This window comes from Phlebotomus papatasi, chromosome 1 (genome assembly GCF_024763615.1).
Source record: "Phlebotomus papatasi isolate M1 chromosome 1, Ppap_2.1, whole genome shotgun sequence".
Classification (NCBI taxonomy): Eukaryota; Metazoa; Arthropoda; class Insecta; order Diptera; family Psychodidae; genus Phlebotomus; species Phlebotomus papatasi.
The window spans coordinates 34,917,367-34,932,927 of record NC_077222.1 but is presented as its reverse complement, the minus strand read 5'-3'; the positions used below and the strand labels follow the sequence as shown (position 1 = coordinate 34,932,927).

The following is a 15,561-nucleotide window of genomic DNA, read 5'->3' as shown; positions in this document are numbered from 1 at the left end:
AATTTTATTCAACTCAAACAATTTTTCTTTATTTCTTCTCCCAAAAAAAAATATCTAACACTGTCTCAAAGTAAATCTATATTGATTTTTACTTGGCACCAAATGTTTGCCTGTGAATAAATTAGAAGAAGAAAGAAAACAAAGAATTACCAAAACACAATTCACCCAATTTTCCTTCACAAAATGCACAAAATTTCATTAATAAAAAAAAACTTGTATGAAAAAATCATTACAAAAGTATAAAATACAAAAGCTGGTGCTCCTTAAAAACTATTTTAGTAGACACAAGGAGGTGCAAGATTTTTTTTCAAATGGAAAAAAATATCAAACAAATACACAGTCCAGTCTGGCAGGGCAATTTTTTTTTTTGGAATCATCTTGTTAATTACATTAACAATATTGTTTTCTAGAGCTTGGCATATTGCGGACGAGGCCTAAAATAAAAAAGGATGTGTAGTAGAATAATTTGAAATAATTGAAAAACCAATTATACATAAATGTTTGAAGAGGGATTTGTGTTGGGAGAGTCTTTTACTTACCTAAGAAATTGTGTATAAAATAATTATTAACTTGAGGATAAACCAAAAGAGGTATTTTGCGGGTTTTGTACACTACACAAAAGAACAAAAATCAATAGAATTAAGGATTTCAATTTTTTCATAGGAATTCAGAGGATTAGCGACATTATTCTGAGTTAATAAAAAAATTGTTTTTATAATAAAGATATCAGATTAAAGCGATTAAAGCATTAAAGAATAGAACACAATTAAGTAAATTAACATACTTCTACAATATTCTATTGTATTTTCAAACGGTCAAACAAAATTATAAAAAAGAATAAAATGATCTGAAAAAAAATCTAAAATTTTCTACAAATTGTTGATTTTTTTTAATATATTTTAAACTTTTAAAGATAAAATATATATTATATATAAAAATTTATAAAACTTGGTTTTGCGAAATTTGTCAAATATATATTTTAAAAAAAGTGTTTTCTTTAAAATTGTTTAATGTATTATGATGATAGGGAAAACTGCGAATATATGTGGCAAGAACCAAAAATTTGCAATTAGCACATCCTTATAGAATAGTTATCGATCTACAACAACCCCTACAACGCGTATAACCCAATGGAAAATTATGCTAAAAATTGATTCAGACGATTCAGACACTGAGAGAAATTCGAAAAAGTTAAAATAACATTACGGAAATGTTAATTTTACCCTGCAGTATTGATCCGAAAACGGTGTAAATATTACCCTTTTTAGGTGTATTATGGGTTAAAGTTACCCTTTTTCATGTTAATTTTACCCCTAAAATGTGTAAAATTAACATTAAAAAATGTTGATATATTTTTGCACCCAAAAAGTGTTAAGGTTATGACGAAAAAAAAATTAATCGCAGCCTCTTTTTTTCTCAGTGGAGAAACTTCTCAAAAATACTGAGTCAAAGATTAACAGAAATGGGGTTAATTTGTATCCATCAGAATATCGATTTAACATATTTTATTTAGAAAATTTATTCCTTTACAACTTTATTGCAGATAATTTGTTTCCATTGTAAGCCCTATGGGGCTCTTCCAAATAATAAACGCAAGTTTAAGATGGAAAATGGGAAACTGAAGATACCTGTAAGGTAATTCTATAACAATATGACAATGTCATATGACAAATTTTTGTGGTAAATTCCGTCACTGAGAAAAAACTTGGGTGCGATTTACTTTTTTCTGCTCCAACTCAAAGAGAGAGCAGTTATATAATCGACTTTTTTTTTCAACTTCTCACTGTTCTGGAGCTTAAACGGTAAGAGATATCGACTTCCGGTCTTTGATGACCCCTCCTCAAATGACATTATCTCATACCCAACCTCTTTACTTTTCCCCCCTCCCCTTTCATACGTTCCCTATCCCTCAAAAATAGGTCAAATTGAGGTTTTTCCAATTTTGCAAAAGTTGGCCCAAGCTTTTTCAATGATTTTTGGATATTTTTAGAGCTGTTCCTGGCGAACATTTCGTCCAAATATACCTATGGCCGGAAAATTCGCCAATTTGAATTATTGAAGGTCAAAGGTCAACCACTTTGGAAGGCTCATTTTTCTTTTTGCTTAAAATTTGATTTTTTAGAAAAGTATTGCAAATTAGAATCCGGCTGCATCGGTCTTCATCGGTAATGAATCGGTTAAGAACCGATTTTTTGATTTTGAAATGCTTTTGTGATTTATGAATAAATTTGATCTCTAGTAGATCAGTGATTCCAAAAGATTATGCAAAAAGCTAATTCACCGTGAGCTCTGTCTCGTGAGATCGAGCATTCCGAAAAGCTGGGACGCTTTACCATCTCTTTTTTTATTATAGTGAAATAAAATTAAAGAAAATGTTATGTTTTGTTTTTAGTCTTCTTGACCTATGTAACCCCTTTAAGGGGGCAGCCTGAATTAGAATGCTAAAACTTAGAAATTATTCGCTTTTATTTTATTTTGAAGGAGACGAAGTCCAAGGTTCATGAAAATTTTGATACATGTTTATACATATTTCAAGTGTTAAGTTCTTTTTTTCGAAATAAAATTATATAAAATGGTGGACTAATGAGTAGTTCAGTGAAGCGCTATATCGCATCAGAGCAGCCAGAGTGATCCCTTAACCTTTTAAGGATGATTGTGACCCAAAAATAATTTTTTCTGCGGTCTTCTAAAGCGGTACTTTGCTCTAAAAAGTTAGAAAAAATGATTCTGACCCTCGATTTTTGACCTTCTCGTCCTTAAAGGGTTAATGAAAAATATCCTCTTATCTGGTTTTAAGAGACAGAAAAGGCGAAATGGACACCAGTGGACTAAATATAAGTACTTTAATAGAGATTATTCTCCAATTATTCTCCATTAAAGAATTTTTGATACACTGTGAGAGAAATCCGAAAAAGTTAAAATAACATTCCGGAAATGTTTATTTTACCCTGCAGTATTGATCCGAAATCGTTGTAAATATTATGCTTTTCAGGTGTACTAGGGGTTAAATTTACCCTTTTTCGTGTTAGTTTTACCCCTAAAAATGTGTAAAATTAACATTAAAAAATGTTATATTTTTACACCTAAAAAGTGTTAAAGTTATGAGGAAAAAAAGTTAATCGCACCTCCGTTTTTTTCTGTGTAGGAAACCTATTCGAAATATCTTAAATCGGACAATGTATTCTTGTTCAGGAGATCCATATTATTCTGTAAACACTCACTAATGGTTAATTTTTTGAAAATTAGTTGATCAAAATTGATATCTTCATTGGGTAATGTATTTTAGAAAAAAAGACTTGACATTTCGATTTTTTTTATTCTCCAAATATCTTGCTCGAATTCCTTAAAACTTTGAACGTTTAATCTTTAATCGATCCTTATATAAAGACTATCTTGTAAATCTTTAAATCCTTCACTGAGAGAAATCCGAAAAAGTTAAAATAACATTCCGGAAATGTTAATTTTACCCTGAATTATTGATCCGAAATCGGTGTAAATATTATGCTTTTTAGGTGTATTATGGGTTAAAGTTACCCTGTTTCATGTTAATTTTACCCTTGAAAAGGTGTAAAATTAACATTAAAAAATGTTGATATATTTTTACACTCAAAAAGTGTTAAAGTTATGAGGAAAAAAAGTTAATCGCACCCTCTTCTTTTTCTCAGTGTTGTTCCCATTTATCTCCAAAGGTGCCAAATTTTAAACTTTTTAACTTGTCACATTTTGCCCCATGTTCCCCTATTCTCAATTCAAATTTTTAATATAAAACAAAAACACTTTTTCTTAAAAATCTAAAAGAATTATATCCCAAAAGACATTTAAAAGTTTTTTTTCATTAACTCAGATAGTCGCAAAATCTTTTTTTACCAAGCAGAAACTTACAGAAGCCAACCAAAATAAGGCACAGCGGGGGATACAGTTATGGAAAAAAGAATAACTACGAATATATTGTAAATAACTGATGGGAATATTTCAGATTTTTATTAACAAATATTAACAAAAAAGACTTTCTACAGTTTTCTAAAAAATAAAAACAGACTCACTTAATCTTGGATTAGTCAAAAAAATAAGGAGTATCTAAGACTAGGTTTAGTGATGAAATAAGATTGTTTTGGCTAAATAATAAGGCAAGAGGTAAATTTTATTTTGAACAAAATATAGATCCTGATAACGAGATATATATAATTTTTTTGTTTAGAAAAATAAAATGTAAAAAATCTGGGGCTCAGAGAAATTGAGATGCAAGGAATACTCTAAACTTGGAAGGTTTCCGGGAACTTTAAGTACAGAAACATGAGTTCTATGGCATTCCTTGGACAAATTTATGTATAGGAGGGATATTACCGACTAGGCACTTGAAAACCAACTTACATGTGCTCTGGATGAGTGCGTATCGCATCGATGATATCCTTTGGCTTTAGAACACCCGTGCAAATTCGATGGATGGCCGTGAAGAGGGGGAACCTATCGAGAAGGGCAACCGTCGAAAAAAAAAGGAAAGAAATATTACCAAGCCTACTCACTTGTCCTCCATTGACTTGTTCTTCAGCATGAAATTCACTTCCTCAGCCGTAATGGGACCCTGCAACTTCTGACCATTCAGCATTTCATCCTCAAGCTGTTTAATAGTCTTCCCGGAAGTGACAAAGGCCTCAGAGACTTTGCGATTGCGACCTCCGTAGCAGGTGGTGATTAAATCAGCCACACCACAACTCTCAAAGAAAGTCGACAATTTGGCTCCTGGATAGAAGACTTCCACAAATTTGATCATTTCCATAAGTCCCAAACGAATGATGGCAGCCTTTGTATTGTCTCCCAATTTGAGTCCATCCACAAAACCCGCTCCACAAGCAACGATATTCTTCAAAAGGGAAAACATATGCTCAAAAAATCTAATCAAAAAGTCAAAAAAAAAAAAACATTTAGAGAAAGTTTTAAAAGCTGAAATGATTTTTTTTGTATGAATATTTGATGAAGAAATTGAGACGTTTGGACAACTCTTACATAAAGATGGAATTGGAATTGAATATTATTGACTCTCAAATGTAATTCAAACGCAAAAAATCATTCATTTTTAATTAAAAGCCGATGTCCAACAATTTTCTTCCAACTTTCTTTCTATCCATTTTGTTGTTTGGCAAATGTTCTTGGAACTAAAGATAAGCGTGAATTTTATTTGATAGGAGTAATTTATCAGTAGTGTTGGGTATCAAAGGTTTTACTTGGAAGACTTTAAAAGCTTTAATTCCAGATAATATACAATCAACAGTTAAAATTACTAACATATTCCAAAATAGCATGAGATGTATTTTTTTCTTAATAAATTAATTGCACTTTTCGCTTTTGTGATGCTTTTCAACATTTTACATATTTTAATTGTCTTTTCTTTGACAGATCTAAAGACAATGGTATTTTTCAATTTTCAATTTCAAATTAAGAAATAAGGTGCTCCATCTTAATTCATACACTGAGAGAAATCCGAAAAAGTTAAAATAACATGCCGGAAATGTTAATTTTACCCTGAAGTATTGATCCGAAATCGATGTAAATATTACCCTTTTTAGGTGTATTAGGGATTAAAGTTACCCTTTTTCATGTTGATTTTACCCTCAAAAGGTGTAAAATTAACATTAAAAAATGATATATTTTTACACCCAAAAATGTTAAAGTTACGAGGAAAAAAAGTTAATCGCACCCTCTTTTTTTCTCAGTGTAGGTGTATTAGGGCTTAAAGTTACCCTTCTTCATGTTATTCTTACCCTTAGAAAGGTGTAAAATTAACATTAAAAAATATTGATATATTTTTACACCTTAAAAGTGTTAAAGTTATGAGGAAGAAAAGTTAATCGCACCCCGTTTCTTTCTCAGTGTAACGGAAAGGGCTTGAAGAATGCTGCATTTTGATAAATAAATCACGCCATTTAATATAATATTGAAAAGTAAATTTAAATACAACACCGCTAAAGGGGAAAAAATTGGGAATTTCAGAAATATAATTGAGAACTGAATTTCTGCTTTTAACCATTAAAAAAATAAAACAATAAATAAAACATTTTGGACCAATGACGTTATCTAATTAACTAACACTTAGCCTATATCTGAAATGGGTTTCAGTCAGTCAAAAATCCGAAAGCTAAATTTTAAAATTCCAAAATCCCAAATAGGTCGATGTCCCTGAATAGACAAAATCTATAGAAAGAACCAAAATCCCGAATGACAAAATTTCAAAAGCAAAAATCTCAAAATTTCTAATAAATCGAAATCATGAATAGCCTAAATCTAGAAGGAACCAAAATCCCGAACGCCAGAATCCAGGTAGCCATAATCCCAAACACTAAAATCTCAAATTCCAAAATCCCGAATAGGTCGAAATCCTGAATAGCCAATAAGCCCAAAAAACCAAAATTCCGAGCGCCAAAATCCCAAATTCCAAAGTCGGGAATAGGTCGAAATCCTGTATAGCCATAATCCTGAAAAATCAAAATTCCTAAATGACCAAAATCCCGAACACCAAATTTTCGAAATAATCAAAATTTTAAAAGCCAAAATTCTGAATTCTTAAAAGTGTCTTAGCTACTCCCACAATTGCACCCCGCTTGCTGATGGCAAAAAGAGATTTTCTATGTTTTTGAAAATTATTCCACACATTATCCTCCGTATAATTTCATAAATTTTCAAAATTTTGACAATTCGGGATTTTGGTTTTCGATATTTTAGTTTTTCAGGATTTTGTTTTTTCTGGATTTTAGGTTTTTGGGATTTTACTTTTCTGAAATTTGGTCGATTTGGGATTTCGACCCATTCGGAATTTTGGTCAGTACCGATCTGAGACCGTGTTAATAATGATAATAAATTACTAATATTATAAATTATCATAATATTTTGTGATATTTTATTTTTAATTATATGTGGAGAATGTTTTATTTTTATACTTTGTCCTTATGTAAACATTTTTTTTTTCATACTCTAAATAAATACCTAAACCCATACAATAGGTTAGTGTTAAACCCATTGCGTTCTGTGATTTATTTCTGTATTTATGTAAATTATAGTTCTCATTCATGGCTCAGGTCAGTTCTAAAAGTTTTAGGTTCCGTTAAGACTGCCTTAACTCAAGTGCCTGTGCACTCAATGAGTCAAGGGGTAGAGCACTCGCTCTATAATGCAAGTGTCCCGGGTTCGAATCCCCTTTAGGTCACCAGAAATTTTTCTGGCGTTAAAGGTGTTCGGATTGCATCCAGTGAGGTTCACTGCACTTGATTCCACGGGCATGGGACTGACAACCTCATCCCGTACAAGGAAAAATAATAATGCATGTCTAGAAATCCCCTTGAGGGAAGGCCTTGTTCGTTCATGGAATGTTGTGCCAGCATTATTATTATTATTATAAGACTGCCTTTAAAAATTAAAGGGATTTCAATTTGTTTCTAGAACCTCTTTATATTACTACAAAAACAACTGTAAAAAAGTTCTTTGATATTTAAAATTAATCAAATCTTAACTTAGAAATGTAGAACGTCATCGTGAGAAAAAAGAGTAGGATTAATTCTCTTTTCGTCTTAATGGTAACATATTTGTAAGTGTAAAAGTATATCAACATTTTTTATGTCAATAATGCGCCTTATTAGTGGTAAAATTAACACGAAAAGGCTAACTTTAATCTCGAATACACCTAAAAAAGATAACACCGATCTTAGATCAATACCGTAGGGTAAAATTAACATTTCTGGGATGTTATTTTAACTTTTCGAATTTTTCTCTCACTCAGTGATTGACAATAAGCAATTTCTCACACTGAATTTTCAACAAAGCAATTTCAACTCAAATGATATTCAAAATTTAACTTATTTAGTGTTAAAATCTTCCAAACAGAACAAATATTTAGATAGAATTCATTATTCATCAAATATTGGAATAAAAATCCATCATTTTAATCAATTTATTTTTAGTGTCCAATTTTATCCTCAATGTGTCCAAAATAAGAAACTGGACAAAATTATGAGCCTTTCCCCTATATGCTTTATTAAACTTCGAAATTTGTCTCAGTATTAATTCATAATCTCACATTCAACCATAACTTCTTACCAAAATAAAAAGAAAACCTAAGACAGATTAAATTTCTTAGTTTTTGAAAATTGAATGTAATTTAAAATTAGAGAGATCTAAGCCCAATCCAAAAAAATACTGAAATTAGCATTAAAAGTAAGGAGTCTTTTATTTAATAAATTTTGTCTGATTTTGTGAGGTTAGATGCAACACAAACTCAAAATTTTAAAAGAAAATGTATTGGCTTCATTCTAAAATGCTTCATTTTTATTCTTTTTCTCTAAATAAATTTCATTATATGCCAGGACAGGAGGTTAAACTCTCTGTCTTTCTCTGCAAATTTAAAAAGTTTAAGGATTGTAAATAAATTTTGAACTTCATTCCTTTGTTTGTAATTTCAACTCAAAATTTTGGAAATAATAATACACCTAAAGATTTTAATAAAGTTGTTAATAAATTGAATGGATTCAATTCACTTAAATTTATCGGCTGAAAGACTGCTAACTACACTTAATATATTAAAAATATATTTTAGAATTTTAGACCAATTAGATTACAAGAATTATAGTTTTTACACGGAATAAAGCTTTTAATTTAAATGTTTTTTTTCGATATAAGAGAAATTTATAATTCTAATGAATGAAAAATCGAATAAATTAACAAAAAATTGCGAGTTAATCATTATGAAGCATAAATGCTTCTTCTAAAATCCTTCCTGACATTTTTTAATATTAAGAAATCAATGCCATTTACTGTCATAACCGCGATTGGATTAAATTTGCATAATTTATATTTAAAAGTGCATAAAATAAATTTGTTTCATAAATTATGTTCAAATTCTGGCAATATACACTTTTAGACAAGGAATGTATACGCACTAAAATAAAGAGTCAAAAATTATTTAAAATTCACTTTTAATGTTATCCGAAAGCGAAATTGAAAATTAATACGATAATTTAATTATGAATCCCGGTTAATCATTTATTTAGAAAGTTCAGCGTTGAACAAAATCCTTTCTTTAGCGAATTTCCAATGACGAAAGCAATAATATAATATAATATTAAAGTGTAGAGAAATGACTCGAAAGCAATCAAGGGATAAAGAAAATGTAATTTTTGTGATAAAACTAAAATAGTCACAAACTGATACCGGTTTTAAATGCAACAGAATTTCTTTTAAAATAAATCTAACTTGTAATATTCAAGCTTTCACAGAAGCAATTTGCCAATTCTTATAACAATAGCTGTAAAAAAAATTAAAGAATAGCAACTGAAAATGCTGAAACATTTGAATAAATTAATATAATTTCAGCAACAACCTTCACGACAAAGTAAAAGTAAACATGACTCTTTTAAACGAAAAGTCTGCCCAATAAAATGCGACAAAATGCGAAACAGTCAAAAGTATCACTAATTTACTCTCCAAGGTGATAAGACTTAAAGAGTATAATCGCAATTAAAATAACCAAAAGACTCACCTTGAGAGCTCCACAAATCTCAACGGCATCCTCATCGTCTACCACAACCACTCGGAAGTACTCAGTTTGGATGATGTCCCGAAGAACAGGAGCAATTTTCATGTCCTTGCAGCCTATCGTGGTCTCACAGAATTTCTCCTCGGCCACCTCATTGGCCAGATTGGCACCCATGAGAACTGCACATGGGATATTGAGGTAACGTGTAACAATGTGGGAAATCAGAGCGATTCCACCACCTTCAGCCACGTCGAAGCCCTTGATAAGAGATAGACCAACAGCTGTTGGCTTGATTTTGCCCAGCATCTGGCCAGCCAAGCCCCGGATAAACTGGTGAGGGATTACGAAGATCAGGATATCTGCATCTTTGGAAGCTTCCACGACATCAGGAACAGCGACCTTTACAAAAAGCATTTAAAGTTCAAAGGCACGATTATAAAAGATTCTCAAAAGTGCATTTGAAAGAGTTGAAATATCTTTAAATATAAATTATAGATTAAGATTATGATTCCGTTTTATATCAATAAAAATAATTTTACCGAAATATTTGCTTTTGTTGATGGTCTTATCGACTTATTTAGCGATCTTTGATCCCAATAAAGTATATCAAATTGATTGATTAGATATTTCTTGGAGTGATTGAATATTTGATGGGCTCAAGGGAGAGATATTTGGGTCGGAAGTGGTGTACAGCTGAACATGAAATGCTTGGAAGTCTTTGGAAGTGGGAGTACTCGTATATAAAGTCTTTTCTATATCGCTCCTTGGAAATTACAAGGGGCCAACTCAATCTGAGCCATTTTTCAGGAGACAGCATGAAAGATTAAACTTTGTATAAATAATTATCTCATATATGTATGTTAATAAAAACAATTTATTTCTTTTCTATTTGTATGAGCACTAATATAAACATCGAAACATACATATTTTTACCATTCAAAATATGTTTTTTTACGAGTTAGCTCTTTGTCATTCTAAATGATGCGTAAATTTTCATGAAATTAGAATGACAAGGGATCAACTTGCTTCAGTTAGTCCCTTGTTTCACAAAAATTTGAACGATTAATATATTTTGTGCCCCTTGACTTCAAACAAAACCGCGCAAGCAATCATAAAGAGTAAAATTTTGAAAAACTTTTCTAATAACGAAATTTATTGACTCATATCATCTGAAATTTTATTAAATTCTCTGTCTGAGTGTATTAAAACCTCAAAATCGCCAAAAAGTGAGTTGGCCCCTTGTAATTTCCAAGGAGCGATATAATTCCGTATTTTTCAGACTACGTTACTTTTACTTGAGATTTTTAATTCGAGCGGCAGTATAATTTCGAAAGGGTTGTTGAAATTTTCAAGTTCGTCTATTAAAATGAAATGGAGCAAATACGCTCAAATTTATTATAGCTTAATTTGTGTCGTAATTTTTCCCAGGAAAATATTCAGTTGAACAATAATTTTCCTTAATTTTTGCAGGAATTACAAATTCATGTAGTGGCTCGCAAATAATAACATAGAATTGCAGTTGACTTTCAATCAATTTGATTTGACGTTTTTGTTTACCTTTTTGCATATACAGGAAAGATTTTAGTGTATTACATCTCTTCAATGCCAAAAGTATTTGACAAAAAAATAGATTTGTGCTTTTGAGTACTATTACAAAGTGAGGAAAACGAAAAGAGCATTTGTAATATTTAATGCTAGACTAATTTTGGAAAGGTCTAAGTGATGAACTTCCATTAAAGACACATTTTGGGGGTTAATTTAGATCGCGTCCGTGCTCTAAGGATGATTATAAAGTGGCTTTGAAAATTTAGAAATAAGGATTTTTTTTCGAAATATCAATTCCATTTTAACTCTTTCGTCTCCTTTGGGAGTCTGGGAACCCATGGAAAAAAGATTTTTTTTAGACTATCTAGAATCGATAAAAATCCGATTCTTCTGGATAATTACAAACTATAAGAATGTCCAAATCTAGGATATTTTTTGCACGATCCTAATTAACTTCTGAGCTTAGATTTTTTTTTCGAGTACTGTATCTGACGCAGTTGTATATTCTTCTTCTCAAATCAAAGGCCAAATTTTTCTCCAAAGCTTTTAACCCTCGGTATGGGTCTTCCTTCACAGTTGTGGAACTGTGTGTGGAACAAAACCACTGAAGAGCAAGCAGCAGATAAAGAATAAAACTAAATTAATAAAAAAAAGTAATAGCAAAAATTCCCATATATAAGAAAGAAAAGTAAGATTTGTGGCTATGTGTAGTATTAAGAGGACGAAAGACGTTTCTAAATCATTAGAAAGATTATAGTTGACCCACTGAGGAAGACCCATACCGAGGGTTGAAAGCTTTGGAGAAAAATTTAGTCTTTGATTTGAGAAGAAGGCAATCTTCTGACGAACACCGGAAGAAACTGAAGAGAATTAGATATTTTTGGTCAAAAATCGTGAATTTTCGATTTTCTGCTTCCTTGGAGATATTGTGACTTTTTTGATATTTGTAGACCAGAATATGAAAAAACCACTCGGGGCCAATAAGTATGATAACTAACAATTACAAATTACATAAATTCGAAAAACAATTTTTTTCTTAAATTTTCAAAAAACTTGTTCAAAGTTGATGGGAATTCTCGTCCGCAAGAATCTTGAGGTCAAATGTAAGGTTATCCCGCCAATGCCCACCATTTGCTTTTTGACACCAACCTTGTAACAAAATTCCTAGCGGGAGCGACATTTTTGCCAATATGGCCGATAATGTTGATATTTGACAGCGTGGGAGATTACTTTCAGGGAAGTTTTTCCTATTCTTCCTGATTTTGGTGAATTCTGATTGTCCAGGAAGCCCAGGAAGTATCTTTTATGCTTTTGAGAAAGCTTAATGTGTCTACAATAACATCGTGTTGAGAGAAATGTGTTTTAAAGTGTTATTGTGTGAAATATTTTGAGGAATCTGTTGGCAAGCAGGAATTTGGTGTCTTCTCGACCACTTCCTGGACATCCCACAAGATACTGGTCAACAATTCTTCTTGTTTTAGTGATCAACATTGTAAAGGAGTCATTTGACACGCAAAAATAATTCACAAAATTGATATTATTGACTTTTGGAAAATTAAAGTTTGTCTCCTTTTCGTTCTATTGGGGACGAGAGTACCCATGAGTTTTCCAATTTCCCAGAGCAGGAAAAAATTCTTTCTCTGTAAAAGTATCATATTTGACCACTAAGAGTTACAATAAAGTGAGTTTTACTGAAATTCGTTCGCTGGATATGTTGTGGTCCGGAAAGAGTTAAGGCTCTGGCTAGCCAATCATAAAAAGAGATGTGAGTAAAATATTTTATGAGATTAAATATTTAATTACATGTGGACTAGCTTAAATACGAAAGTGACGCCCTGCCCTAAGTCATTAGTGTTAAGAAATTAATCAATCATATCGCATAATTAATTTAAATCTGAACAGTGCTGTCTATTAATGTTTTTATGTTTTTCTTGTCTATGTTTTGCAATAATATAATGTTATGAGTTTTTTTTATTGATTTTATTGCTTTTTTCTCCTGCAGACTTTGCTTTTTGCAACAGGTTGTTTGTAAACAATTATAAGCACGTAATCGTCCAAATACAAATCAATTTTTTTAAGAAATCAATAAACGAAAGAAAAGTTCTTTACTTTGTAATTTCTCATAAATTAATCAATCGTGCCAATCATGCGTTAATGATAAGCTTTCTATCCTTGATCTTGTGCACTTTCAACTCTCTTCCCACGTGATTACGGGGACACTTTATTAATAGAGATAAAGATTTTTCAAACACACCATACTCTTACATAATGTTCTCGCAGCAATTAAGACTTTAAATTTCTCAGCAAATGGGAAGTGATTGAGAGCCCATTGACTGACCCACATTTCACAGACTTTTCCACGAGAAATTTCACATTTGTCATCTCTGGTCGAGATGGGCAGGTCAGGATACAAACTAATAGTGATTGGAATTGGGCCAGGACAAGCCTCCAAATTTCAAAAAACTACTCACAACATTGGGCGGCAATTTGTGACCAGGAAGATACTTGACATTCTCATGCTGCTCATTGATGATCTCAGTCAGTTTCTTCCCATCGATCATCTCCTCGTACACGTACATTGTGACCCTGTCGCAGAAATTTGGCAATTTGGCTGCATTGTGTCCGACTATTTTGGCAATAGCTGATCCCCTGGAAAGCAAGAGAGTCCAGTTAGAACGGTTGTCGATGGTCTGATAAGCTACCGAGATAAGGGTTTTATTGGATCGAAGGGCAGTCTGGTTGAATTTTCATTCGCATGACCTCATTGCATAAGAGTTGGGGATTGGTAATTGGGAAAATTTTCCTTCAGTTCCTCCTTAATTGCATTTTCCTGCAGTGCGGAAAATTGCTTCATGAGAAAATGGAGGGAAAAAATAATTCGAATGAGCTATTCTTGGGAGACGAAAAAAAACACAATGGGCAGCGGAAAATGATTTTCCTGACCGTGACCTTTAAACGACACTCTGTTTTCCCAGAAAAATTCCCTCGAGACTCAACAACACAGCCGAAGCATTGACCTTTGGAGCGCGAGAGATCAACTCCCGCCTACAATTTTTTTTACGTGCAGAGAGACTAGTGGAATTTACCGGATGGACCTAAAGAGACTCACCAGTTTCCCGATCCCACAACACACACTTTAATGTTATCCGCTGGCAGAGACATTTCTAACTCTCTTCAACTGACTTGTCTGGTGGGCTTCAGTGATGACCGGAAAGTTGCAACAGGCCCCGAATCACTTAGAAAATCAACTGAAAGGAGGATTCGTGTTGTGCTGGCCAGATGCTTCGGACTGGGCGGGATGACAGCATGCTATAAAACCTCAGTCTCTCTGCTATAAATTCCTGTTTTGCGCGGGAAAACGCTGCTCTAAATCGTGTCGCCAATAAGACAAATGACTCTCATTAAAAACCTATAGTACATATAAAAATACTATTTATATTTCTTGAAAGGGTATTTCATTATGATTCAAATCCTCTTTATGGTTTTTTAACTCGATCACTCAGATTTCTCGACCTCGTTTTGGCATTTTGCCTCTGCTTATCCGTGCGATGGGAAGCAGCTTGAGCTTTGTACGTTTATCAATCTGTTATTCTTTTTGATTGTCTGCACTAAGCTCTTGGAGAAACCCAGCTTTTTGCCCACATCTCTGACTGAAAGGCAAGGTTGCTTCTGGAAAAGCGTCAACACTCTTCTCCATCCTCTTGTCTACAGCTCCAGGATTTCTGCCACATCCTGGCTTTCCAACAACAGTCTTGAGTTCCTTGAAGCGTAATATAACCCTTCGCACCGTAGATGGACACTTTCCGGTGATCCTTTCGATTTCAGAATAGCTCGCTTTTGGATTCTTTAGGTACGTGTCCACGATCAATATGCGCAGGTTCTCCATTTTTATCACTTTTCTCAGCCAAAACACAACCTTTTTCAATATTTTTTTCAGAAATGAAAAGCTGACGGTCAAAAAAACAAAACTGAATTCCTATTGTGACTAACTTCATGTCGAAAAACTTGCAATTTAAATCCGGGACACGCTTTAGCATTAGCATACACTGCCCTGACCAAGATTAGGAACACCCCGTATGGTCAGCAAAAATGATTCGCTGATTGCTTGAACCGTTTGAATTGAAGATATTAATGACTGATTTTTTATGATTTCATAAATTGAGATTGATTAAAAATCCCAGGACCTTTTTTGGATCCTTTTAATAAATTTTATAAAAAAAGAGAACATTTGGACAGCTGAACCATTGGATTAGGGTAAATTAAGCTAATTAAAAACCTGCTCCAAATGGAAATTTGTCGCTACTCCAAATGGAAACGTCATTGTTTTTACGATAAATACAGTACTAAATTATTATGTTTATATATTTTCTATTCTATACCACAGTTTCATTATTTAGTTAATTTTGCTCCAAATAAAGCGAAAATCCATTTATATTCACAAATTTTAATTTGTTAATTTCTCAGAAAAATTAAAAGTGTTCACGGTTCACCATCGA

At 32.4% G+C, this 15,561-nt stretch overlaps 1 protein-coding gene across 2 annotated transcripts; it reads right to left on the bottom strand.

The window, feature by feature from the left end:
* Positions 1–2: 2 nt before the first annotated feature.
* On the bottom strand, positions 3–14,381 carry LOC129798941 (glycerol-3-phosphate dehydrogenase [NAD(+)], cytoplasmic). 2 transcript variants are annotated; one of them, XM_055842456.1, is made up of 6 exons: positions 14,175–14,381; positions 13,537–13,714; positions 9,524–9,919; positions 4,524–4,861; positions 4,372–4,464; positions 3–110 (listed from the first exon to the last, which is right to left on the bottom strand). In XM_055842456.1, the coding sequence occupies exons 1-6, from the start codon at positions 14,225–14,227 to the stop codon at positions 89–91; spliced, it is 1,080 nt and encodes a 359-aa protein (XP_055698431.1). In that variant the 5' UTR covers positions 14,228–14,381; the 3' UTR covers positions 3–88. The 2 variants fall into 2 exon arrangements, with proteins under 2 accessions (XP_055698431.1, XP_055698430.1); XM_055842455.1 differs by having other exon boundaries at positions 3–434; positions 14,175–14,375.
* Positions 14,382–15,561: the final 1,180 nt, after the last annotated feature.